The 27500-nt window shown below is 47.3% G+C and overlaps 2 protein-coding genes across 6 annotated transcripts in view; both read left to right on the top strand.

Annotated features, from left to right (window-relative positions):
- The first annotated feature begins 1674 nt into the window (after nt 1–1674).
- Nucleotides 1675–10851, top strand: dusp16 (dual specificity phosphatase 16). The gene is made up of 6 exons (XM_084345740.1): nt 1675–1962; nt 4734–4872; nt 6813–6976; nt 7138–7297; nt 7584–7707; nt 8282–10851. The coding sequence occupies exons 1-6, from the start codon at nt 1684–1686 to the stop codon at nt 9366–9368; spliced, it is 1953 nt and encodes a 650-aa protein (XP_084201866.1). The 5' UTR covers nt 1675–1683; the 3' UTR covers nt 9369–10851.
- Nucleotides 10852–11996: 1145 nt separating this feature from the next.
- The window catches only part of eps8a (EGFR pathway substrate 8a, signaling adaptor), a 34831-nt gene continuing 19327 nt past the window's right edge, over nt 11997–27500 (top strand). For 2 of the 5 annotated variants that reach the window (XM_084345739.1, XM_084345735.1), the window contains exon 1: nt 12306–12613. The gene's annotated coding sequence lies outside the window, so the exon portion shown is untranslated. Of the gene's footprint in view, nt 12072–12304; nt 12614–19247; nt 19332–27500 lie in introns of those variants that run through there. The other 3 variants (XM_084345736.1, XM_084345738.1, XM_084345737.1) reach the window with 3 other exon arrangements.

The raw sequence follows: 27500 nt of genomic DNA, 5'->3' as shown, positions 1-27500 counted from the left end.
TCAGTGTGTGTGTGTGTGTGTGTGTGTGTGTGTGTCTGTGTGTGTGTGTGTGTGTCTGTGTGTGTGTGTGTGTGTGTGTGTGTGTCTCTGTGTGTGTGTGTGTGTGTGTGTGTGTGTGTGTGTGTGTGTGTGTCTGTGTGTGTGTGTGTGTGTGTCTCAGTGTGTGTCTCAGTGTCAGTGTGTGTGTGTGTGTGTGTGTGTGTGTGTGTGTGTGTGGGGGTTTCCTCTCCCGCTCTGTAAACACTGGTCTTTACAACATGAGGGAGTTTCCTGCTGCGACTCTGAGTCAGTTAACAGGAAGTGAGACGCTGAGGTTCGCAGGAGACGCTGCTCGTTATCAGCTGTTTCACTTTCAGTTGAAACATTATTCATCTTGAATAACGAGGCAGCTCTGCTCTTCATCTGCTGAGTATTTTCTCCAGTTGTTGATCAGTGTTTCCTCCTCAGACGTCTTGTTTTGTCCAGCAGATCTTCAGTTGACGGTCGCAGAGGAGGAAAGAAACCAGCAGAACTGTTTCTGATTCATTGATCATCAGAATCATTGGAAACAGAAAACAACACGGCTAATCCTCCGTTTCATTCAGTGCCTAGTAAAAGAAACGACTCCGGAAAATGAGTAATTAAATGTGATTACAGGTGAGAGTTACTGACGAGATGCTGCCAACAGCACAGCTTTACACCCGCACCTAGCTCCAGGCTGAGGAAGCTGTTAGCTCCAGGCTAAGAAGCTGTTAGCTCCAGGCTGAGGAAGCTGCTAGCTCCAGGCTAAGAAGCTGTTAGCTCCAGGCTAAGGAAGCTGTTAGCTCCAGGCTGAGGAAGCTGTTAGCTCCAGGCTAAGAAGGCTGTTAGCTCCAGGCTAAGGAAGCTGTTAGCTCCAGGCTAAGAAGCTGTTAGCTCCAGGCTAAGGAAGTTGTTAGCAGTATTTGGTGCCAGTGTGTCGATAAATGTATCCCGAGTGGAAATGTTAAGATATCTGATGTCATCGTATCTGTAGCTTGTTCCTCCCTCAGTGATCCATTGTCACAGGTAGAATTGAATTATATTTCAGATTTAAAAACAAAAAGACAGATTGTCTTCACGCAGCGACGCTTTGAGGACATCGATGTAACGAGAGCTTTAAAGTAGCCATAGAGACGAGGATGAGTTGATCGACAGGTGTCGCTGTGGACGCTGATGTTTAGACGATGTTGAGCGGAGGACGCTTTGTGATGAAGTCAAATCTGACTGCGTCTGTTTTCTGTCCCAGAGTCTGAAACCGCCTCAGCATGACGACCAGGATCAACCTGCAGAGTGATGTCATCAGGAGGAGCCCGCTGTTTTGTGAATGAGCCCCGCCCCCCGGCCTGCACGCCGCCTAAAGACGCAACACACACTTTAACTACGAGGCGCACACACTCACACTGACTCAGTTAGTTCAGAGCTCTCTCTCTCTCTCTCTCTCTCTCTCTTGCTCGCTCGCTCGCTCTCTCTCCTTCTCTCTCGTTCTGCCAAGCGCCATCAGGATGACATCATACCCGACCGACACAATGGAGCTCTTCATCCTCTGAGGTTCCTCGCCAGGCTGCGTCACTGCGCTGGACCGCCGGCCCGGGACGCCCAGGAGGAGGAGGAGGAGGGGGAGGAGGACTACGAGCAGGGAGGGGGGTGGGGGGGTGGGAGGGCAGGGAGGGGGAGTAGTTTGACATGTCGGAGCATCCTGTGGGACCAGGATCATGGTCCAAGTCTGGTTCCGGGCCACTGAGGCCCGGAACGGTGCGGACCATCGGGGCCGAGGCCCTGGTGGCTCTGCTGGAGGGCGGGCTGGACCGGGTGGTGCTGATCGACAGCCGGCCCTTCGTGGACTACAACGCCTCGCACATCCTGGAGGCGGTGAACGTGAACTGTTCCAAGCTGATGAAGAGGAGGCTGCAGCAGGACAAGGTCCAGATCGCTGAGCTGCTGCAGCACTCGGCCAAGAAAAAGGTGGGTCACCTGTCCTGTGACGCACCAAACAACTGCCGCACCAAACACCTGCCGCACCAAACAAACACCTGCCGCACCAAACAAACACCCGCCGCACCAAAAGACCCACCGCACCAAACAAACACCTGCCGCACACAAACACCTGCCGCACCAAAAGACCCACCGCACCAAACACCCGCCGCACCAAACAGCAGCACCATGAAATGAATCGTAGAAGAAGTTGTGGCACTGGAGAGAGTAATGAGTTAAAAGGCTTTAATTAATCACAACAACAGTAAAAACGTGCCTTTCAGGGCCTTCATCAGGGTCTCCATCAGGGTCTTCATCAGGGTGGTACACCTGCGGTCACGTTTCCATCACATCCTGTTGAGCCTCTTGTAGCGTTACAACATTAACATTGTTGTTTGATTACATCCAAGTCGAGTTTAGTTCCAGGTTTAATAAATGTGTGTAAGATGTCGATGATGGTTATAGGATAGATTGAGCACTCACCTGTTTAGCACTCACCTGTTGTGTGCTGTGTGTGTTATGTTGTGTGACTCAGGGTGTAAGTAATGTCTTTTTGAATCGGTTGATAAAGACTGATTCTCTAATGACCTTTGACCTTTGGTGTGTCCCCACCCTCAGGATGAACTTTACATTTCTGGCTCCACAACTGATTCCAGATCATTTACTATCATCATCTACGTAATGAACTTGTTTGGTTAAACTGTTAAGAACAGAAGTCGACTTCATCCTTCTGCTGATAAAAGCTCTGAAGCAAAACGTTGTTATGTTCTGAAGTTTTCTTGGTTCCAGTCGAGTCTCTGCTGACCCGAGAAGTTCTTGTGGTTTTCACACGTGAAACAAACAAAGAACTCGTGACTGAAACCAGCAAAGGCAACAAAACAACCCCGATGCTGTGAGACCGGCTCATCAGTTTCACTTCACTAAAATAAAAACACAACACACAATCAATGACATTTGTAAATAAGTCAGAGTCAGCTGCACATGATGATTCTGACACGTGTTCACCAGATCATCTCCACAGATGAACTCTGTGATGTTTGAAGGTAAATTAAATGTGTGGCAGTAAAAAGCTAATGCTAGGCTACAAACAGACGACATCACGGTCACATGACTCAAACGTCTCCACCACTGAGCGTCTCACTGCACAATTACTATCCAGGTTTCTATAAACTGATCAATGTACAAGTTGTTGGCTGTGAGGACGTTTAATGTCCCCGACAACCTCTGTAGTCTCATTTAGACACTTGTTAGCAACTGCTAACCGTTTTTAACACGCTGTGATGACGTTGTGAAGAGTTTACAAAGTGCGCTGACAATCGAGCAAGAAGCAGGAAACACAAGGAGCCTCGTCTGAGTCATTACAAGTAAAAAGGAATAAAAATGATAAAACGGCAAAATCACAGAAAAAAGGGAAAATAAAGTGATGCAAAAATAGAAATCAATGAAAGTCGACGTCACATCGAAGGAATTCAGAGCAGTGAAACGAATGAATGGGTTAATAATGTTAATGACATAAAAACAGTAAAGGACGGCAAGAAAAAAGGCAAAAACTGACTTTTTAGTATTTTCCCTTAAAAACAAACTGATGGCTTATAACTTAAATCAGATACGAGGACGCTGACCAGCGGAGAGAAGCTGCGTCATGTTCAGCTGTGTCCGACGTCTGGACGTGAACATGTGGAGGCGAGTGGATCCTGTAGATGTTAACCTGAATATGGACTGTGTCTTCAGACTGACGCTGATGGAGGCGTCTGACCTCACAACAGCTTGTTTATACTGAACACAGAGCCGGCGCTGCTCGGCCGCTCCTCCCTCTGTGGCGTCCTGTTAAACTGAAATAACAGCTTGAAGGAAGCTCGGCCGCTCGTTTGATTACTGAGGCAACATTTTCCGTCCGATTATGAGCTGTAATTAATTCTGAGTGCACGAAGGAGAGAAAGCAGAGTTTCCTCCAGCGAGGACGACTTGTAGAGCAGCCAAACCACCGAGCTTCAGTCTGAGCTGAGAGGGAGGACGCCTGCCAGAGACATGCTGCGTCCTGCATCTACTGTCCTCAGCTACTGTCCTCAGCTACTGTCTTCATCTGACTGCCTTCATCTGACTGTCCTCAGCTACTGTCTTCATCTACTGTCCTCAGCTACTGTCTTCATCTACTGTCCTCAGCTACTGTCCTCAGCTACTGTCTTCATCTGACTGTCTTCATCTGACTGTCCTCGTCTACTGTCTTCATCTGACTGTCCTCATCTACTGTCTTCATCTGACTGTCTTCATCTGACTGTCCTCATCTACTGTCTTCATCTGACTGTCTTCATCTGTTGTCTTCATCCTTCACCCCAATGCTTCCTTCGTCCCGGCGCTTCCTTCGTCCCGGTGCTGACATGTCGTCCTTCACACAATCCTGTGGCGTCTTCTTGTATCTTTAGATATTAAAACTAAAATAATTCAGCTCCTCAAACTTCAGTCAGGAAGAACAACACAGTCTCATTCCACCTGTTTGAGTCACATCACAACACTTCTCCTGTTCATTAAAATCAAAGTGTCAGTATTGTGTTGACTGTACTGGAGCAGAGCATCAGAACTCATCAGAACTCATCAGACGTTAGAGGTGAAACTCTGCAGAAGCAGAACTCGGTCCTGTGGGTCACCTCAAAGGTAGATTCAGCGTCACTGCAGAAGATGAAATGTGTGATGTAATGAAACTAACTGAGTGAATGTCCGGTGTGTTATACTGAAGTGTGACTCCTCTTGTGTCTGTGTTGTAGTTGGAGCTGCAGGGCGATCAGGAGGTCGTCGTGTACGACCAGAGTTCTTCAGATCCGGCCGCTCTCAGCTCCGAGTCTTTCCTCAGCGTCCTGCTGGTGAAGCTGGAGAGGAGCTTCCCCTCCGTGCACCTGCTCTCAGGTCAGTCCAAGTCCCTGACAAAAGACCCAGACGAGACAGAGTCTAGACACCTGTGAGACAGACTAGTCCTAGTCAAAGATCCCTGCGACCCAGACAGGTCCTGAGTCAGCGCCAGTGAGACAGAGACGAGTCCGAGTCAAAACAGCGGCGAGACTGAGACGAGTCGTAGTCGATCCTCGAGACTGAGACGAGTCCGAGCGATAGAAGAAAGCTGGTGTTTAATAAGAAGTGAGGAGCGATGGACCCAAACAGCCTCCACGTCGTCGTTCTGTTTGTTCTGCGGCTGTTTGGGCCCGGTCGCTTGTGATAAAGCCGTTCATTAGTTTGAGCGACAGGCGGCCGGACTGCAGGCGGCCTCCCTTCTTTTCCACTGAGGCTGACGTTATGTAAGCATGATGTAATGCTGACTGACGACTCCACCCTCCAGCTTTAAAAACACAAAGACTTCCTAAAAGCACTCGGTCAGAGGTTTAACAGTTACACAACAACAGCGTGTCTGCAGAGACGGCCAGAACCTGCTCCTCTGACTGATAACAGGCCGACAGGACGGGAAGCTTTAAAGGGTCAGAACCAGGCTGTAAACCTGGACTTTAATTATTCAGTCTGCAGATGAGGAGAAACAAATATTAACCGTGAACACACACCGGCCTGCTGCCTCACCACGGCACCGGTCTGGATTCATCCGCCGCTGGAAGTAGTCCCCAACAAATGCTCTGCTGCCTCCTGTCTGTGTGATGAACACTCCAGTGAGCAGCTGGACTTCTTAAAGCTTTAAGCAACGAGCCACCGGGCCGACGTGTTGGTTTGGATCTTTACGTTCCAGCTGCAACAATCAGGCCGTTAATGGTTCAGGACTCGTGTGAGAGTCAGCTGCTCACCCCGATCAGAAACTGAACTTCTTCAGCGTTATCCACTAAACGACGTTTTGATTCATTGATAGTGAAAATATTTATCAGTTGCAGCTTTAAAATGTAGAGAAACGGCAAGTTTTCATTTCAAAGTCGACTCCTAACGACACTTGAAGAAGCTGGAGCAGCCGCTTCAGTACGAAACATGAGAACAATGAAGACGTGTCCTCAGAAGGTGAAACTACGGAGAAAGGGATCGAGCCAGCGAGAAAGAAAATGTTCCAGCATCTTTATTAGGATTCAGACTTCAGACTGAGAATTCTGACTTATATTGATGCTATGATGTTATGATATTATGATACATATTGAGTTTCTCAGTCTGATTTCTTTTTTCTAAATTTGGACTTTAAACTAAGAATTCTGAGGAAAAACATGTGAACTCTGATATTTCTCTGTGTTTCTGACGTTAAAGCACCACGATGTAACTTGTTGACCTTGTTGATGGTCCGGTGTGTCGTCAGGATCACAGCGACACAGACATGCTGACTTCAGCGGCTCGGCCCTTATCATCTTCCATGTGATACAGACGAGCAGATAAACTTTGTAATGCTCAGTTTTATGATCTAAAATAATGAGACGTACAGATACAGAGTAAATGTTTATATTTAATATCAATATGTTGTTTCATATCTCTGAAAAGTAGAAATTCTTTGTTCGAGTGGAACGAAACAAAATCAACAAAACAAACATTTGCAGGAGCTGCTTCCAATCATCCATAATACAGATAATCAATCATGTTGCTGCCTCGTCAGAAAATTAAAAAGTCAGACTTCTGTATTAAATAAAAGCATTAAAATATAATGATGATAATTAACATTACATAGAAATGAATGAAAGGTTTAATAAAGCTGATCCACATCCAGTCTGATCAACAGACAGATGTTTAATAACTGGAATGTGATCAGAGTGAAACACGCCTGTCGCCTGGCAACAAGCGTCGAGGATGAACCGCCTGTTGTTGTCGACACATCTGGATCAAAGTGTGTGTGTGTGTGATGATGTTTCATGATGATGTGTGTCTGTTGGTCTCAGGTGGATTCTCAGAGTTCTCCCACCTGTTTCCTGGTCTGTGTGAGGGGAAGTCCACCCTGGTCCCCTCCTGTATCTCTCAGCCCTGCCTGCCCGTCACCAACATCGGACCGACCCGCATCCTGGCTCACCTGTACCTGGGCTGCCAGAGGGACGTCCTCAACAAGGTACTGGGCGCTCACAGCGGGGCGTCTCCTCGCTCTCTGGATGTGATGAGGCGTCGTTAGATCTTAAACTGTTACAGATGATGTCAGATTATTCAGGTGAAGATGATTCTTGTTTTAGCTCAGTGGACGGGTTTGAACCGGGTCTGTGTTTCTGTCCCCAGGATCTGATGCAGCAGAACGACATCGGCTACGTCCTGAACGCCAGTAACACCTGTCCCAAGCCCGACTTCATCCCAGAGTCTCACTTCCTCCGAGTCCCGGTGAACGACTCCTTCTGCGAGAAGATCCTGCCCTGGCTGGACCGATCGGTGGAGTTCATAGGTCAGCAGTCATGTCTAAAGGAGCAGAGATGTTAATGAGACGAGGGGTCAAACTCTGAATCAACAAACTGACCTTAAAGGACAACACAGTTTATACAGTTTTACTTTGTTTACGTGTGGCGGACCCTGCCACCTCTCCAGCTTCACACAGTGTTGTGGGACCTTGTTCTCCTCTGAGAACAGCTCGTTTATTCACTGATAGGAAGAGTTTGTATCATGACCTCATTAATATTGTACGTTAACATCATGTCATCAGACTGGAACCGTCGCTCTGTTGTGTGTTTCAGAGAAAGCTAAAGCCTCCAACGCTCGCGTCCTGGTTCACTGTCTGGCTGGAATCTCCCGCTCAGCCACCATCGCCATCGCCTACATCATGAAGAGGATGGACATGTCTCTGGACGAGGCGTACAGGTGAGGACCGCTCAGGTTCATACGGAGGATTTACTGTCAGGACTGACTGCTGTGGTTTGTGTTCTCGGATACTGCAGATGGCTGTGTTGTCCTTCCTGCTGATTATAAACTGAGTCTGTAGATGTTTTGTCGTGACGTTGAGGGAGAAAGTAAATGTGAGTCCAAAGAAACGAAAGAAACATAATGAAGATGCGAAGCAGACGACCTTCATCACTTTAACACATGAAGCTGACAGACTGTTGTCCTGGTGTCCCTCTTGTTCTTGCGTCCCCTCGTCGTGCCCTCTTCTTCTTCTACAGCACTTTAATGGTTTCTGACCGTCGGGTCTGAATGAGCCGACTCCTGATAATCACGTCCTCCTCTGACGGTCTGTGAAACGTTGAGCTGAAACATCTGATGGAGCTGATGTGAACTCAGAGTTCAGAGTCCTGTTTGATGTCCGTCGGGCACATTCCTCCGTCCTAATGAGTCCAGAGCCTCGTTAACCCTCTAATTAATGTGTGCTGTGTGTCAGTGTTGATTACAGACGCTCGTCATGACTCTCACTAACGATGGACGCTGTGTGTTTCCGCAGGTTTGTGAAGGAGAAGCGTCCGACCATCTCTCCGAACTTTAACTTCCTGGGTCAGCTGCTGGACTTTGAGAAGAAGATCAAAAGTCCTCTCGGTACTGAAGCTAAACACAAGTCCAGTGGTGAGGTCCCGGCTCAGCCCGAGGACCCAGAGCCCGCAGCCTGTCAGGAGGCCCCCGGGGGCCTCGGCCTGGCCCCGCTGGAGCCCCTCACCCTGCCCTGCGTTCTAGCCGACGCCCCCGAGGACCGTCTGCTGGCTCAGGCTCTGAGCGGCCTGCAGCTCGCCGACGTCCCCGAAGACAACGCCCGGCTGAAGCGCTCCTTCTCTCTGGACATCAAGTCGTACGGCGAGCCAGGCGGGAGCGCCACGCACCGCGTGTTCGTCCCTCACGGTGCCTCAGGAGACGCCGGCGAGTTCTACAAACCGTCTGCCTTCAAAGAGGCGACCAGTAAACCGTGCCAGTTCTCCCCGGTGGAGGAGGTGTCGGAGCAGTCCACCCCGGAGCAGAGCCCCGACAAGGAGGAGGCTGACGGGCCTGAGCGAGTCGCACCGCCGGCCTCCAGCGGCTTCACCAAACCTCCGCCTGCTGCTCCGAACTGTTCACAGCAGCTGCAGCGGAGCGGCAGCATGGAGGAGAACGCCACCAGTTTCCTGTTCGGCCTCTCGCGCAGCCAGCAGCACCTGGCCAAACCCGGCTCCAGCGGCGCCCTGAAAGGCTGGCACTCGGACATCCTGCTGGGCCCCGTCACCGTCTCCTCCTCCTCTCTGGCCGGTGGCTGGTACCTCTCCTCCGACTCCACCCGCTTCTACTCCACCTCGGCCATCCTGAGCGGCGGCAGCTTCACGGCGTACAGCTGCGGCCACGGCCTGGAGGCGGTGCGGCGGCGCAGCCGGCAGAGGACCGGCGACCGCGGAGACTCGAGGAGGAGTTGGCACGAAGAGAGCAGCTTCGAGAAGCAGCTGAAGAGACGCAGCTGTCAGATGGAGTTCGGAGACGGTATGACGGACAGCCGGTCCAGAGAGGAGATGGGGAAGGTGGGCAGTCAGTCGAGCTTCTCCGGCAGCATGGAGGTCATCGAGGTGTCCTGAAACTGATCCTAGAACTGATCCTGAGACGTCTCAGGACGAGTCTGAAGCTGCTTGGACTCGCAGAGAGAAACGTGCAACACACATCGGCCACCGCAGCGACGCTGGACCGCACAGCGTTCAACGTGTCCGCCCGAATATAAGACGGTGTTTTATCTTTCCAAAAGTTTGAGGCGTCTTGCATTCGACTGCTAGCTGACTGTACAAGAGCGAGTGATGCATTGTGGGTTATTTTTAGCCTTAATGTTGCTATGCTAACAGTGAGTCTGTCAGTGGATCAGAGTCGAGTCAGTTTCTGTCAGTCAGAGAACAAACTGATGAGCAGCTCCACAGAGAAAGTTCTCATCTTTAAAAAGTCTGTTTCCGTCTTATATTTGGGCCGATACGCGAAGAGATGGCAGCAGCCGTGACGCCGCAGCAGCCGCGACGCCGCCGCCACAGTGTGTGTGTGTGTCATTGAAACACAACACGAGGACGACACGCCTCCTGTAGCAGGAACAGGGCAGACCAGAGCACCACCTGCTGAATGATTTCAGAAAATTAAAACTCTTCTTCTGTTGGATGTCAGCAGATTTTCCTCCGTACTTTATGGTGATGACACACCTGGCAACGGGCTCCAAACTTCTTCTGTGGTACTTCCTGCTACAGTAGGCGTCTCCATGACGACGCACACTCGAGGTAATGAAACAGGCTGAATCCAAACTTCACCTGAGGATTCACTCAGTCATTCATCGTCCTGTTGGTGGAGACTCAACAAGGAGTTTTATGTTTTTATGATTTGTTTGCAGAAGATCAATAATAATAATAATAATAATAATAATAATAATAATAATGATGATGATGATGATATCGGTAATAATGATGATAATGGTGAACGATGGGACACTCAGACACGAGGTGAGATAACATACAAAGTCAGACGTTTGGGTTCAGCCAAAGTATCAATCAACCAATGAGAACACCGCGAGGAGCTGCAGGTGAGCTCACCTGTGTCGCCTGCAGCGCTCGGCTCAGGGTCGGGTCGGGTCGGGTCGATGTGTGTTGCAGTAAACTGTGACTGTCGGACTCTGAGCCTCCAGCGGTCCGTCTGCTCTGCGTCTGTTCCGAGGAGGATGGTTTTCTGTCCATGAACACTGTGAGGTGGACAGGTAACGTCTCAGGTGAAGGACACAGACGCAGGACTGAGCAGCGACGGACACAGACTCACAGTTCATGTTGCACTACTGTGGTTTAAAGAATGATCGATTAAAAATGTTATAAATCAGTAAAACAAACATGATTGTCAGTTTGTTTCCTTCAGGGTCTGCTGCTCTCGTCAGTCGACTCCACGGCGCCCTCTGCTGGACACAGTGTGATGACAGCACTGGCCCTTTAACTGTATCCGTGGGGATCAATAATCTAAGATGATTGATAATATTGATGATTCTTCCGACAGACTTTAATGTAAGAAAACATTTAACCTGGAGCAACAGAGGCGTGTGGAAGTGCAGAGCTGCCACACAGGATCCAGCTGAGTTATTGTTTCAATGAAACTAAACTGAATTAACAGAAAATGTAAACTGAGCAAAAGGAATTAAGTTATAATTAAGTTTTGATTTATTATTTCTTATGAAAATTATAATCTTTTTGTTAAGAAATTTCTGTTTTTATTTGATTTCTGATTAGAAATGAGCTGAAATCTGGAAATCATTTGACATCAAAAGCTGAAGTTTAGTTTGTGTTTAGTGTTTAATGTTGAGCCTCGTTTTAAACAACCTGTCCAGTGTGGAGCTGAAGTCTGAGGTGAGATTTATTTATCTTATTAAACTAAATCATCAGCTGAAACAAACAGAGTGTAGCCTGTTTCTGTCAGAGTCACCTGCTAATAGTTTATATAATAATGATAATAATCTTTTTTACAAACAAGTTTTACATGATCGAAACATTTCAAGAGACAAAAACAGACAAAAATAAAATAAATTAAAAATCAACACATCTGGAGATCAGACTCTGGACATGAAGCTGATGTAATCTGTAATCTATTAAGTAACTAGTAACGCAGATAAAAGTAGTGAAGTACAGTACTTGAGTAAATGTACTCAGTTACTTCCCCTCAGAAGTGTGAGTTGACCGTCCAGCAGGGGGCGTCCTCACCTTTACACAGAGGAGCGGGGTCGTCGACTGGAAGGTGCTCCTGTTTTACTTTGTTGACACTGTCAGTGGGAGGAGTCAGAGATCAGCTGAGGGACCTTCACCTGCACCACAGGTACAGAAACACAGTCTGAGTCTGATGTTCACCTGACTGACAGAAATAATCTCCACGTTGAATTTAACTGCAACATGCAGCAAAACATAAAACACTCGTGCTGTTCCCCTCTGAGTCCGGGCTCGTCTGTTGTCAACATCCGGGGTCTGTAGGTTGACCTACTACCTCTGACCTGGAAGATGTCGTCTCTGAGCTGCGCGCACCCGCGACAGCCGGCTTGTTTACCTGTAGCTGCTGCTGCTAGTTTGACCCCGGATGTTGACAACAGACGAGCCCGGACTCAGAGGGGAACAGCACGAGCGTATCATGACAAAATATTGGTGAAATGAACTAGTTTCGTGGCAGATAATGCTCATAGAGGCTGTGTGTCGCTGCCCCGTCACTCGCATTATATGGATATATCGCGCTACGCTGGATCTAATTTCGTCCGAACGACTTCAAATGACACCAAAGTTATCTGGGTGAGTACATGATCGTATTTTATGCTAGAAATAAGGTCCAGGTTGTAAAAGACGGTAGTTATCCTTTAAGTCCTGATAATAAAAAGTCAGAATTATGAGATAAATAAAAACATATGAGAAGAAAGAAAGAAATATGATATTTTATTAGATGACTTTTACTTTTTATTATCTTCTTATATTTTAAGTTATCTGCACTAAGTATATCACAATTATATCATGGAGGTGTGTGTGTGTGTGTGTGTGTGTGTGTGTGAGCTGGAGACGTAAAGGGGCGTGTCCAGAGAGGCAGCTGGCCGCCTGTTAGTCAGCACTGAGGGATTACAGCCGCGAGTCTCCGGCAGGTTGACCGCAACTCAGAGTCAAGTGTAGTTCAACACGAGTCACAGCAGCACGGCCCGGTGTGAGTCCGCAGCACGGCCCGGTGTGAGTCCGCAGCACGGCCCGGTGTGTCGGGCACAGAGTGTCGGAGGAGCCGGTGAACAGCGGGGAGCGGAGACGCGCGGTGATTGGTGCCATGTTCGTGTAGCGGCGGCCAGCTGCAGGTAAGCTGCTGTGATGATCCCCTGGTGATCCTCATCAGATCCAGCTGCTCTCATCTGAACACCTTCACCTCCGACACAACACAGCGCGTAGGACCGGCTCGTCCTAACGGTCAACAGCAGATGTAGAACCGGACCGAGGCAACTCGATCCGCCCGGCGGCTCTGTGGAGGGAGAGGTGGCCCGTCGGTCATGTAAGCGGAGAACAGCCGCACCAGACAGCAGAGGAAAATCTAGATTAAATGACCCCGCTGGTGATTACAGGCAAACATACAGGAAATAATATAATTTATCGAAGTGTCGGGCTCACAACTTCACTTCGGCTTCTACCCTCCACACACAGATCCACTATACCGACAGAAATTCAACTTTTACCACCACTTCTGCTCCCTCAGGTCCTCAGTGTGTACGGTACGTGGTGACAGGTGGTGTCTGTCAGGCTGTTGTTCAGTGTCTAAAGTGGATCACATTCAAGCCGAAGTTACACACGGGTCACTAAATGGATCCTCAAACCAGGTCAAGGTGTAACACATCAATACTGAGACTCTGGCTGGAGTTCTCCTTAAATCGACAGAATTATAAATGGAGTTTGGCGCAGTGAGACAAACACAGGTGAAGGGCAGCTCTGCAGTTCGTCAGTGGAAAAGAAAACAACGTAAATGTGCCGGAATGAAAGACGAGCCGAGCCGAGCCGAGCCGCAGGTGTGTGAGAGGCAGCCGGGCAGCAGGCGGCCTGTCCCCGGCGGTGTGTCTGCGGCTGCCCGGTGTGTCGGAGCCCTTTTGTTCGGCTCGGCCTGAATGGAGCCGGGCTGAATGGAGCCGGGCTGCGGGCCGACAGATATCACGGCCCCTCATTGTTCCCGCCGGGGTGACCGGAAGGTCTGCACGTTAATCTCCTGTTGTCTCTGACGCGCAGGCTTCAGCCAGCAGCTCAGCCTCACCTGCTTTTAGCGGGAAACACTCTGAATGTTTCTGAATACTGAGTGTCACAGTTAATGTGTTCCTGAGGATCAGGGGTCACCTCATCAGTTCCCCTCCTGGGACCTCAGCAGGTCACTGGGGTGGAGAGGGGAGCAGCTCTCAGGTGAGGTCACCTGGTCAGTCTGGACCAGGACAGAACCTGGGTCTGAACAAGGACTGATGATCAGTTCCTGGAGTTTGTTGTTGTCTGTCCTGGTGTTGATGACAGTGATGTCACCTCCTGAACTTACTGACGGTACCTGCTCTGATATTTGTCTCAGGCCGACTGGTATTTTTAAAAATGCATTTTTTTCCTCCTCTGGTTTCAAAAACATTCCCATCCGCACCAACGGGACGTCAAGCCCACGCCAGAGCAACAGGTGCCACCTCACCTGTGCGCGAGGCCACGTCGGCCAATCAGAAGCCCGGAAAACAAGGAAGACGAAACGAAAAAACGGTTTTCAAAAAGCGTCGTTGAAATGCTGTTTGCCATAACATGTAGGAAAAGCTTCGTTTTAAGAAATTCTCGTGTACGTGTACAGAGCTGCAGTCTGTAGTCCTGAACCCAGAGGCCAGTTAGCATGTTAGCGTGTTAGCACATCCTGTTCCCTCGTCTCAGTCCGTGAGTTTGTTAGAATAAGGCTGAACATACTTACACGGTCTGTTCTCCAACATTAAATGTCCACAGTTTAATTATGAAGCTCTTCATGTGTTAAAAACGCTTAGCGTTTGCCAACAAGTGTCTCAATGAGACTACAGAGGTTCAATCAATACTGCAGAAATATGATCAAATCTATTATTCCAGCAAAAACTTAGTACATTGTGATGTTGTATGAGATATAAAGTGAAATGTAATGATTCTGTATAATGAAATATCCTCTGCAGCACCAGTGATGCCTGCAGTGATGTTAGCTCGCTGTTAGCCGCCTGATGGCTGTTTTTCCTGGAGGTCAAAGGTCACCGGGCTCTTAGAAAACCACATTTGCTGATGCTGAACACTTGAAGGACCTTTGAGCCGAGCGTTGTGTAATCTTAACTGCTTTCAGCCCATTTGAGGAGGTTTTTCCTGTGTGGGTCAGATAGTGGGGATTAAAGTCCACAGCTGGTCCTGGATCTGTTGGGCTTCATGGGAAACGTCCCTCCAGCTGCCGTCCTCCTGAGAGACTATTTCTGGATGTTTCCCGGCTCTCAGAGTCTCTGCTGACTGAGCTCAAATATCTGGAGGGAAAAACACTGGACTTCAAGTCAAAGTTGTGTTCAGTGAAGAAGAGGAGACGAGCAGCTTTCTTGTGATTTGTCTGTCTTAGCACGAGTGTGTTCACAGTGATGTGGCTGCAGTAATTATTACAGCAGCAGAGGAGGAAGTCAGCTCGTGTCCAGTTTGAAAACAAAAGTTAACAATGAATTTTTTTAGTATGTACATAAAACAAGTCTGTTCTTAAAAAAAGTAAGAATCAAGCCAAACCGACATGTTTTCCTAAACTTAACCAAAGATGACGAAGGGACGGTGATGGATGTCGTTTTGGGCGATCGACCTATTTATTCTTTTTGGTACGAGGATGTGTTCAAATCACAGGGGGTGTGATACATGTGAGAAAATACCATTGTGGTGCTGAAATGGATTATTGGCTGAAATAAGCATCAGCCAACAGAAAAATGCTGCTGAAGTATGAAAGTGGCCAATAGAGTCGCTTCATGTGCAAGTAGTGGTGTCGTGATTCTCATTTACATTTTCAAACTCTTCTTTACAAAGATCGTATTTACAACCGCAGCTCGACTTCATCCTGGAGGCTTTTAGACGAGTTCAGACAATATTCACAAAAATACAACAACAAACATCCTTCGGTGATTCAGTAAACTACAGGAGAGAGAAATTCAGTTCAGTTCCTCTAATCTGTCCAGAGTGAACCCTCTTCACAAACAAATCAATAAAGGATCTCTGAAGAACAAAATAACCCAACATGTCCGGCACCGTCAGAGTTTCCTCTGGTACCAGTCAGCTGATCGTCTTCATCACACAGAAGAAGAGTCTGGAAGTGATGCTACGGGCTAATGCTAAGATAGCTGCAGGCTAATGCTAAGCTAGCTGCAGGCTGACACTAAGCTGAATGAAACGACTCCAATAAACAACCGATACGTCGAAAATAATAGAAAAGCTGCTCGACTAACTTTTAATTTCACAGAATTTCAAATTAAAAAAAAAAAAAAAATCTGTAATTCTCCACGAGATATAAATAAATCGATGTTTTGCTGTCGCTGAATGTTACCGGGCGTTTCCTGGGAGCCTGTTTTGTGTGTGTGTGTCTGTGTGTGTGTGGCTTGTTGCCGTGACGACGGGCTGATGTAACCGTACCTGCCAGGTGCTGCTGTGATGTGCAGGAGGAGCTGTGTGGGATTATGGGACAGAAACAGGAAACTGGAGCTGATGAGTTTCTCCGGAGTCGAGTTTCGGAACAGAAGACAGTTCAGTGATTTAAGAGTCAGAGAGGCAGGAAGTGTGACGGATCAATAAAGTTTGATCTGTTACCTGAAGAGTCCGAGTGTGACTGCACAGAGCTTCATCAGGTCCCACGCAGTGATGCAGGAGGGTGTTCAGGTGGAGTTCAGGAGGTGTTCAGGAGGTGTTCAGGTGGAGTTCAGGAGGTGTTCAGGAGGTGTTCAGGTGGAGTTCAGGAGGTGTTCAGGAGGTGTTCAGGTGGAGTTCAAGAGGGTGTTCAAGAGGGTGTTCAGGTGGTGTTCAAGAAGGTCTTCAGGTGGAGTTCAGGTGGTGTTCAGGTGGTGTTCAGGTGGTGTTCAGGAGGTGTTTAGGAGGGTGTTCAGGTGGTGTTCAGGAAGGTCTTCAGGTGGAGTTCAGGAGGTGTTCAGGAGGTGTACAGGAGGGTGTTTAGGTGGTGTTCAGGAGGTGTTCAGGTGGGTGTTCAAGAGGGTGTTCAGGTGGTGTTCAGGAAGGTCTTCAGGTGGTGTTCAGGTGAAGTTTAGGTGGTGTTCAGGTGGTGTTCAGGTGGAGTTCACGAGGGTGTTCAGGTGGTGTTCAGGAGGGTGTTCAGGTGGTGTTCAGGTGGTGTTCAGGAGGGTGTTCAAGAAAGTGTTCAGGTGGGTGTTCAGGTGGAGTTTAGGGGGTGTTCAGGAGGTGTTCAGGAGGTGTTCAGGAGGGTGTTCAGGTGGAGTTCAGGGGGTGTTCAGGAGGGTGTTCAGGTGGTGTTCAGGAGGTGTTTAGGAGGGTGTTCAGGTGGTGTTCAGGAAGGTCTTCAGGTGGAGTTCAGGAGGTGTTCAGGAGGGTGTTCAGGTGATGTTCAGGTGGTGTTCAGGAGGTGTTCAGGTGGTGTTCAGGTGGGTGTTCAAGAGGGTGTTCAGGTGGTGTTCAGGAAGGTCTTCAGGTGGTGTTCAGGTGGTGTTCAGGTGGTGTTCAGGTGGAGTTCACGAGGGTGTTCAGGTGGTGTTCAGGTGGTGTTCAAGAGGGTGTACAGGAGGTGTTCAGGTGGTGTTCAGGTGGTGTTCAAGAGGGTGTACAGGAGGTGTTCAGGTGGTGTTCAGGTGGTGTTCAAGAGGGTGTTCAGGAGGGTGTTCAGGTGGGTGTTCAGGAGGGTGTTCAGGAGGTGTTCAGTGGGTGTTCAGGAGGGTGTTCAGGTGGGTGTTCAAGTGGGTGTTCAAGTGGGTGTTCAGGTGGTGTTCAGGAGGGTGTTCAGGAGGGTGTTCAGGAGGTGTTCAGGCTGTGATCTTGTGTGAAAATCTTTTAGAGCCAGCAGGTGTGAAGTGTTTGACCTCTGATGTTTGATTCACTGGGTTTAGTTTCATATTAATAGAGCTGAGCAGACTGTTTGTTAATCCTGTGTGTGTGTGTGTGTGTGTGTGTGTGTGTGTGTGTTCTTCTGATCCTTCACTCTGAGTTTTTATTTTTTCTGTCTTTAAGAACAAACTGACAAACACAACTGAAGCTTAAATGATTATTCGATTCATAACTCCTGCATGTAAAGTATCAGCAGCATTATGTGATAATATATTATAAATATACCCACAATGCCGACTGATACATGATATTACTGAAACTTTATCACTGATGTATTAATGTGTGAGCTGTTCTTATCATTATTTAAACACCAGTTTTTATTTGTGGAAGTTGGACATTCATTCAACCGCGGTGACCTTTTTATGTTATTCAGTCTGTTGTTAGAAACCTCCAGTAAAGTTACAGTCAACAGGCCCTGTTCACACCTGTTCTGAGTAATCTGATTACAAGTGGATAGCTCCAAGTACAGATGTGAATGATCCCCAAGACATATTGACCTCCACATCACCAGACTCCCTTAACAAATGTGGTGATTTTAAGAGTTGTTGAGTTAAAACAAACTTTGTAACGTAGTGAAACTCTGTCTCTGACAGACTCTGAATCATCGTCTCCTTCTTGTAAATTCAGCAAATGTTCTGCATGAACTTCTTTCTGTCTTTGAGTAGAAACATGGAGTCTGTTTGTCTCAGTGATGGACGGGTTTGTTTCATACAGAGCAGGAAGTGACATCAGATATCATGTTAATATCTGGTGTGAACTGACGGACTGAGAGTTGTCCACTTGTAATCAGATTACTCAGGGTGGATGTTGACACCAGCTCTGAACAGCCTCATTGTCTCGGTCTGATTCAGGAGCTTAGAGACGTCCGTTAAGACGGATCAGAACAAAGGTCATCAGGTCACATGAGTGACGGGTCCAGCAGCAGATAAATGATCAGATTAACATGTGTCCTGATCAATAACACGACTTCCTCACATCAACAGGAGCTCTGAGTGTTGCTGCTCTCCTCGTCTTCGTCTTCGTCTGTGGATCAGTGAGCTTCAGTGTAATTAAATCTGGATTATCAGATTATTAAAGTTATGTTGAAGCATTCTGATAAAGATTAACAGCAGGTTGAATTTCTGACATTTCTGAAGTCAGTTTGTGTTCATTGATTTTCTGTTCAAGCAGAATCTGAAGCATCAGGAGGTGATTGATCAGTTACTGAAGGCCATTAAGTAATCAGTTACATTTACTGACGTCCATCAGGCTGTAAGTTTGTCATCATCAGCGTAGAGTGTCTTATCAGCTGGTGTTTACTCTTTGTACACAAAGTACCAGAACATGGAAATACTCGAGTAAAGTACAAATACCTCTTTATTGTGCTTAAGTTCACTAGTTGTGCTCAATGATACCATGTAACTGAGTACATTTACTCAAGTGCCTCTAAATTGTACTTAACTACAGTTCTTGAGTAAATGTACTTTAGTTACATATCATCACTGAAGTGTAATGGAGTAGAAGTATAAAGTAGCAGAAAATGGAAATACTCAAATAAAGTACATCACAACTTTACTAAAATACACTACTTCAGTAAATGTACTTAGTAACTTTTCAGGACTGATCACAGGTTTGTCATAATGATTCTTGCATACAATACTTGAGTAAATGTACTCAGTTACATGTCATCAGTGAGCGTAGTAACTGAGGATTACAGCGCTCCTGTGTCCAGCAGCTGAGGAGCTTTAAGTCGTGTGCCCGTTTTCTCTGCTGTCAGCCACCTGTCAGCTGCTCTACAAGCCCCGCCCCCTGCCCCTCCCCCACCTGTCCATAATGAGTCATTAATTAGAGGCTTAGACTCGTCAACAACAAGCTGCTGCAGCAAATCCAGGTCCTGCAGAGACCTGGATCCTCAGTAATCTGTCACACATGAAACCCAGAGACTTTACCTGAGACACTGCAGAGACTCTGCTCACCTGTGGACACTTCGAACAGGTAAGCTCGCTGTGGCTTCATCTGTGGCTGCTGAAAGGTTTCAGGCTCAGAACTAATAATACTTTTAAAAACAAGGTGTGCAGTGACGTCCAGTGCAGCACCAGGATTGTTTTCAGATCAGATGAATCTCATCAGAATCTCTTCAGGTCTCTGCGTTGTGAAAGTGGGCCAGGACCCTCGAGAGGAGGCCGGTCCGGTGATAGAGCGTTTGGTCCAGTCTGCTTTAAGTTCACATCCAAAACTTTTATTGTGAAACTTCTTCAGGAAATGTACCATTTATCACCAAGATGAGTGGAGCTTTATAGTTCAATAGGATCTGGATCAGATTTAAATATTGTAGATATAAATATTGTCGGGAGGCGATGAGGATTTATTATTTATTTATTTGTTTGTTTGTTTGTTTGTTTATTTCTGTAACTTTCTGTCTCCACTCTCAGCAGTAGGTGGTGTTACAGAAATTAAGTGGAGTGTCATGATTTCGATTCTCAATTGAAAATCGATGGTAGTGAGCTTTCAATTGCAATCATCAGCCTGCAGCTAGCTTAGCGTTAGCCTGCAGCTAGCTTAGCGTTAGCCTGCAGCCTCACTTCCAGACTCTTCTCCTGTGGGGTGATAAACGATCAGCTGACTGGTACCAGAGGAAACGCTGACAGCGTCAGACATGTTGGTTTATTTTCTTCTTCAGAGATCCTCTATTGATTTGTTTGTGAAGAGGGTTCACTCTGGACAGATTAGAGGAACTGAACTTTGTAACAAACTGAATTTCTCTCTTCTGTAGTTTCTTGTTGAATCACTGACGGCTGCAGTTTGATGTTTTATTTTTGGTGAATATTATTTGAACTTGTCTAAAAGCCTCCAGGATGAACTCGGCTGTTGTTGTAACAAACTCCAGACAGACAGAAAACCACTGAGCTGTGTGATCGCTGAACAATGACAGAACCGTCAGCGGCAGGAAAAATCATTTGAAAATGTTCAGTGTGTTGTTTGAATGTAAATAGTTGTTGAGGTGTTTGTGTGTCAGCAGTCCAGGTCGAGCTCGTCGACGTCTGTTGCTCGACTCCAAACTTCACTGAGTAACTTTTAGTTTTTCAGCCTCGCTGTTGGATCAGACTGTAAACTGTGATCTGCTGTAACTCATGAATCTGTGGAAACGAGCACTTTAACTCTGTGTCTTTATTGTCTCTGTGTTCAAACACTGTTTATAAAGAGTGAAGTTCTGCAGCTGGTCACCAGTTAGTGGGTTCTTCTGTCGGTGGTTCAGACAGCAGGTCACACTGATCATGTGTTGATGAGTCCAGCGTCACAGCTGCTGGATTAAAGTCGATGGCAGAGCTGATGAGTATGGATTAAACACAGCCAGCGGAGAAGAAATCAAACTGTCAGCAGCTGTAACCGACCTCATGATGGTTCATGATGGCTGAAGCCACTTTTGTCTGATCTTCATGTTCTTCGTGGTCCCTCAGTGTTCTGACGGGCCTCTGTGGTGGTACAGCTCGGGCCCGATCAGACAGAAGGCAGGTTTTGCTCCGTGGTGTTTTAGCAGGAACTCTCTGAACGCCTCGAGCAGAGAAGTGCATCATCCAGGCGAAGCTCTGCACCAGTCGGTGGTTCTCATTATCCCCTTTTAAACCAAAGCGGTTCAGGTGCTGGTTCAGAGCCAGTGCCTGTTCTGGAACCAGGCCTTTGGCTGTTGGAGCCTTGTGGGACGCCACAGGAACGACTAGCTGGAGGGGAAAAGACTTCCTGCTGACAGCAGTTTCTATTTCTGTCATCAGACGTGAACCAGTTTAACGGACCGACCCCGTGCGTGTCAGGATGGACCACAGTCTGACAGAGAAACGAGTCATTTCAGGGGGTTCGTATATAAAAAAATGATTTGGGGCGTCTGTGCATCTTGTGACGATCTGGCCTCAACATATCACATCAGCTCCTGAACCCAGCGCTGCTCGGGCCGTTGGTACAGTAACGTGTCCTCTGTGTACAGTATGTAGGTTACAGCTCCCTGCAGAGCTCTGTGGCCTCGATCCAGTCGGAGAATCAGAGGACAATTAATCAATCCTCACAGCAGAACCTGCTCTCATTCCCTCACACTCATTATTACAGAGCTCACATGGTTCATACGATCATTACATCGGGTCAGAACAAAGGCTGTCCGTCTGTACGGGGACTGCTCAGATGTACTGATGTCAAACAGACCAGTTTGTGCAGAGATGTTAAAATATGCTGGTGAAAAGCTTCATGTAAGAAGACAGTCAGCTGAGATTAGAGTCAGAAGGTTGAATAATTATCTGACTTCAACTCATGAACTAAATCAGACGTCTGAATATCGGCCAGATCCAAATATCGTGACGGACGATGTCTCGCGGTCAAGACGACGCTCGGCTCCGTCGACTCGACATCTCCCGCTTTAAATCCAAAACGTCCCCGAGCTGGTGTTTGTCCTGGAGCACGAGGACAGTGTGACTCGTCGAGGCAGGACAAGCACAGGTGTGACCAACAGTGTGAACGATGGTTCTGTTCTGTGAAGTGACCCGGTGAGTTAAGATGCACAGAACCAGAGCCCTGGAGCGAGCTCACCTGAACGGACTGCAGCCGTCATTAATGTTGCTTTGATCCGCTGCCACGAGTCAAAATGTCTGCCGTGACAAAGGTCCGTTAACCTGCAGCAACCTCCACTCAGTGTGCATCGTTCTTTTCAAAATAAAAGCCTGAAGATGCCGTAACAGCTGTTCACTATTTGATAGTGTGGGAAAGAAATATCGCACGTGACGGCAAATATGTAAAATCATCTCAGGTGGAGACATGCTGACCTCACTCTCAGGAAAAACACAAATATTCTCAGATTACAGTCGTTTATTTTGGGATTAAAGTCTGAACAGTGAATAAAGAAATCCGATAATTTGTTTAGTTAATATTTTAGAATAAAAGTGAGAAAATGCTGAAGTTATCATAGTCGTTAGTTTGGGATTAAAGTCGAGATCGCCAGATTAAAGAAAACAATATTTGTATTGAAGTGAATGAAGTGCAGTCGGTCTGTATTCAAGAGGAGGAGGCAGGGATTAGGTGTGTGTGTGTGTGTGTGTGTGTGTGTGTGTGTGTGTGTGTGTGTGTGTGTGTGTGTGTGTGTGTGTGTGTGTGTGTGTGTGTGTGTGTGTGTGTGTGTGTGTGTGTGTGTGTGTGTGTGTGTGTGTGTGTGTGTGTGTGTGTGTGTGTTAAATCTTCTTACCAATCCTCTTTGCTGTCCTCTGGGACGCCCACAGACTCTCAGCTGTTTGTCTGTCGTCAGGTTCACTTTCAGTCTGAAATATTCAGGATGTTGTTGTAATTCTGTCGGCCAATCACGAGAGCCGATTAAGGTTTCAGCGCCTTTTCGAGTTAAAGGACCATACCAGAGATTTAACGTGTTTTAGACCAAAGAACAACACTCAGTCCTCACAGTTTTTGCAGGAAGACTTCAGCCTGGTTTCAGACCGGATGAACCAATCTCTGCTGTTGTTTTTCCACCAGCAGTCAAACTGAGCCGCGCTGATTTGCTTTTTCATCACCAGTTTCACTAAGCCAGGCTCGCCTCGCCTGCAAGCGGGCCGCAGTGACGCCTCCTGACTGCAGCCGACCCGTAACGAACACCGTCTCCCCCTAAAATGGTTTTAACGTCAGTGTGTTCAGCTCTCAGTACGTCTGCAGCTTCTGACTGGATCTCATTAGTTTCTCTCGTCCTGCTGCGCCGAGTAAAACCGAGTCGATGTATTAGGAAACCGCCGTACGTAGATTGTCATATTTCTACAGATATTACACTGTGACATCACTGTGACATCACTGTGACATCAGGATTTACTGCAGAATGACGAGTTAAAGTGAAAGTTGACTAACGGCAGTTTACGTCGGGGTCATCAGCCACGTTGAGAAAGTTTCAGGGCTCTGCCAGCTGAAACATTGTGAACCAGCCGGCTGGTGGAAGTTAGTTCCTCCCTCAGATGTTTGATTTATTGGACTGACGCATGTTTGAAAAGCAGGTTGTGTGTAAACACTCGTACCAGACGACAGAACAGGTTGTTTTTTACCTGTTCCTCACCTGACTTCCTCCTTTGCTGCCGTCACTGTGACTACAGTCACTGGAGATCTCCAACAGTGTGAGCGTTGGTCGGTTCCTGTTTGAACTCTGGTGAATATGTGGAGAAATATCACAGATTAATGGTGTTGATTTGTGTGTGTGCTGTTTTAGTCTCGTTGATGTAATCAGCAGAAACGTGAAGATATATTTATCATCTCATCTTCACATCTAACGAGGAGAAGCTGTAAATCTTCCTCACTTTGACCTGAACATGAGTTATCTGCGGTGCGTTCGGGCTGAAGTGGAGGTCTGACTGAACGGTTTCCATCAGCTTCAGTTTGACCTTTAATCTGATGAAATGTTTCCTCTGGTTCAGTTCAGAATAAAACAGTTTGACTGTCACAGCTGCACTTCCTCGTCTGTGACTCATTAAAGTGTGTTTGAACATCAGTTAGACTTTAACAGTTTGATTAAACAGTCGCTGTGTTTGTTCGGTTTGCTCTGCTCTTATCAAGAGGGAACATTAACTGACCAGGAAGAGTTTTCATGGTGCGGACGTCCTGAATGAACCTGACTTGATTCACAGCTGTGATGTTACAGCTCAGTAGTTTTAGTGCAGCAAGTCGTCTTTTATTGGAAATGTAAGAAACATTAAACGGAAACGTAAAGAGAGACGCAGACAGCTGAAGTCCTCCGAGTGTCACATTTCTCATAGGAAACAGTTGTTGTGTCCTGTGGTTTCAGTGGACTGACCGAAGTTCAGGATGAAAATGTTGTTTGATGGATGTTAAAATAATGATGTGACTTATGTAACTTCAGTTTCGAGCGTACGTGACATTTGTTCATCCTCTTCTCATTCATGGAAATGTAAATAAAATGATCCCGAGCGTCTCCATGTTAACTCGAAGCTGTCGCTGAACTGTTCAGTCTGAACACAGAGTTATTTATTATTGTTATACAGATGACCTGTAACTGCCCTGTGAGCCGGGAAACAGCCTGTTGTTTGGTTGTTTTGTGTTGGTTCATTTGTTCGTTGGTTGTGTTAGTTGCTGTGTGTGTTGGTTGGTGGGTACCTTCAGATGTCCGCCATTGTTTACATTTCTCTGTATTGTATCTCGAGCTGTCAGCTTCTCCGGCCCCCGTTACTGCTGCTTCATCCACATCTGGATGGAATGAACGCAGAACAGACGGACAACTCGTCCTCACTCGTCCTCTTTGGACTTTGTCGCTCTCTTCTTCTCCCGACTTCCTCCTTTGCTGCCATAATAATTACTACGGCCGCTAGAGGTCAGCGCCTAATCAGACGCCTAAATATGGTTGTTTTCCTGATGAGGACAGGCTGCACATGACAGCTGCTGCACATGGACTGACTCCTCTCGGACTCCACAGGTTGTAGGTGATGAAGCGCAGCAGCTGTTGGTTCTGGTTCAGTCCTGTAGCTCCTCTGTGTCCTCTGCTGAGGTGAACCACGTCACATGACCTGCTGTTTACCTGGTTAGATATTAAACTACAGCCTGACAGAGTCAACACAGCAGCCGGCTGCGCCCAGAGCTGCAGATGGTGGAGGCCTGCGTTACCATGGAAACGCCTCACAGCAGCACGACACATCCGATTGGTGGGAAGTAAACAGACAGGAAGTGTTGGAGGATAAAACAGGAAGTAAACAGGAAGTGAACAGACGGAAGTGTTGGAGGATAAAACGGGAAGTAAACAGACGGGAAGTGTTGGTTGGTTGGTTGGTTGGTTGGTTGACTGGTTGACTGGTTGGGATGTCGGCAGCCACCGGACCTGGATGGAGGATGAGTCTCGGCCCAGAATAGACCACATTAACTTTTAGTGTGGATCCAGGACCTTTTCCTCACCGTCTTCACTTCCAGTCTCCATCAGACAGAAGCTTTAATGTTTGTTTCTGCATTTTTACGGATTTCCTGTAAAAACAGTCACGTAGGGAGGACCGGTGTTGTCGAGGATATTGATTGGCAGTAGGACTACGGCTGATGAAGTGATGGAGGGCTCACCACAGGACCTGAAGCAGTGCGACCGCAGTGAATACAGTAACAAGGTGTTTTTCTTGCCGGGTTTGGCTCCTGGGAACCCAGGGCCTCCCGTTCATCAGCTAATAGTACCGCTAACATTAGCTACGTGACTAAATGAGCGAGCGGCCATGTTCACTTGAGCTGGGTACAGTCAGTAAACTAATAACTTGCTCACTGTTTAAAGCGGATGAGGTGATATCATTGGTCTAAACTGGTTCAAGCTGTCTTTGTGTTGTAATGAAATTGATTCAGTATTTTTCGGCACGTTGTTAAATAGTGGCAGAAGTGATCTGAAATGTTTGAAGAGGCTGAACTTTGACGTTGCTCCTGTTCATCGGTCTGTTTTCTGCGACACGGTGGAGATGATGGTGCTGCAGGGTTTGTCTTCATCCACTTTAGTTTGCAGTGGGATCCTGTTATTGACTCAGCTGGTCCTGTTAACTGTGTGTCCAGATGTTTTTTCTTCTTCTGTGAAGATAAATCTCGACTCCCTGCAGGCTGTAGTGAAACAGGAAGTGGTTTTCAGTGTACCGATGGCGTCTCCTCCCAGGACAAACAGAGATAAGGAGCTCAGAGCTGATCGTTAGATCAACAGGAGCACAGGCGTCTATATCTGTGACCTTTGACCTCTAACGTGTGAACAGCGTTCCTGTAAATCATTGTCAGGACGCAGCTGTGACGTCAGCGCTCTGACATTCAGTGACATCATCAGGCAGGGGGCGGGGCTCGGTGTGTGTCAGTAGCGGTTAATGAATGTGATAAACTGAAGCTCTGCTGAAGCTGTTCAGGACTGATGAGTCACCTGCAGGAGGCTCAGACGTGTTTTATTTTGAAAGGTCAGCTGAGAGGATCATTGATGGCTCTCTATCACTGAAGCTAAGCTAAAGGCTAACAGAACAAACATCCTGATGTTTCCTGATCCCACAGGGCGTCTGCAGCTGCTCTCACATTCAAGTCTTACATCTGTGGGATCGTTCTGTGAGATGTGTTGATATGTCGTCATGTTGTGTTTTGATAATTTGCACATATATCCTGTATTTACCTGTAAATGTGACAAAAACACCTTTTACTTATCTGTGATGTGTGTTTCCTGACTGAGTTAATCTGCGATGTAGACTAAGCTGTTAACTCTGGTCCTGTATGTGCAACTGCAGTTTCAGTCACACGGACATGACGTCTCCTGCTGAGTCACAGTTGTGCACACATCTTCTAAACGTGCCACATACGCAGATGTTTCTCCTACACGCTCGCTTGAATCGTAGTTTTTTGTTACATGCTGTCCTTCAGTAGTGGATGTTTGTGTCGCAGTCACACGAAGATTCTTGTTGTAGAAATATGAGTTTATAATCTTGGCTTCACACCAGTGCAGATGCACTCGTCCACACGGATGCTCTGATATTCAGCCTGTTTCTGATTGCAGATAAATGAATTGAACCACGCGGTGCCTCGGCTCTGATGCAGCACCGTCACAGGGACCAGCCTGTCAGCAGAGTACTCTGAATCTGTACAGTCACTAAAGGTGGCAAGCAGCAGAAAATGGACTCAGCCACTTAGTAGTTAATTACATTACAGACTCAGATTTGTATTTGTATTTGTACTGCACATGTATCAGCTCCAGTGAGTACTAATGACGGCTAGTTACAGTCTCACACAGCTGATGTGTGTTTGTGACAGTTACTGATATAATGACTGTGACGATGTCGTCGGCTCGGTGTCTGAGGAGCGTGGGGCTCAGTTCTCCCTCAGCGTGGCCTCGCAGGTTTCCCCCCGAGGCCTCCGCTCCTGCCTGTTGTCATGGATACAGAGTCCAAAATGGATTCCTGAGTCTCAGCTGAATAAAACATGGAGTCCTGGGAAAAGTAATCACACGTGGCTGCACTGTACATACAGGAGTGTGTTATCAGCCACACACACACACACACACACACACACACACACACACACACACACACACACACACACACACACACACACACACACACACACACACACACACACAGCTCATAAATCACCTCGGGGACTCTTTTGTGTGGAGGTCTTTTAATTTGAGCCTGGATGTGACATTTCCCTGCTGCTCTGCTG

The sequence above is a fragment of the Pagrus pagrus genome (assembly GCF_965226575.1).
Source record: "Pagrus pagrus genome assembly, chromosome: 23".
Classification (NCBI taxonomy): domain Eukaryota; kingdom Metazoa; phylum Chordata; class Actinopteri; order Spariformes; family Sparidae; genus Pagrus; species Pagrus pagrus.
Note: the sequence above shows the minus strand (reverse complement) of the source record. Positions and strands in the feature narration are given on the sequence as shown.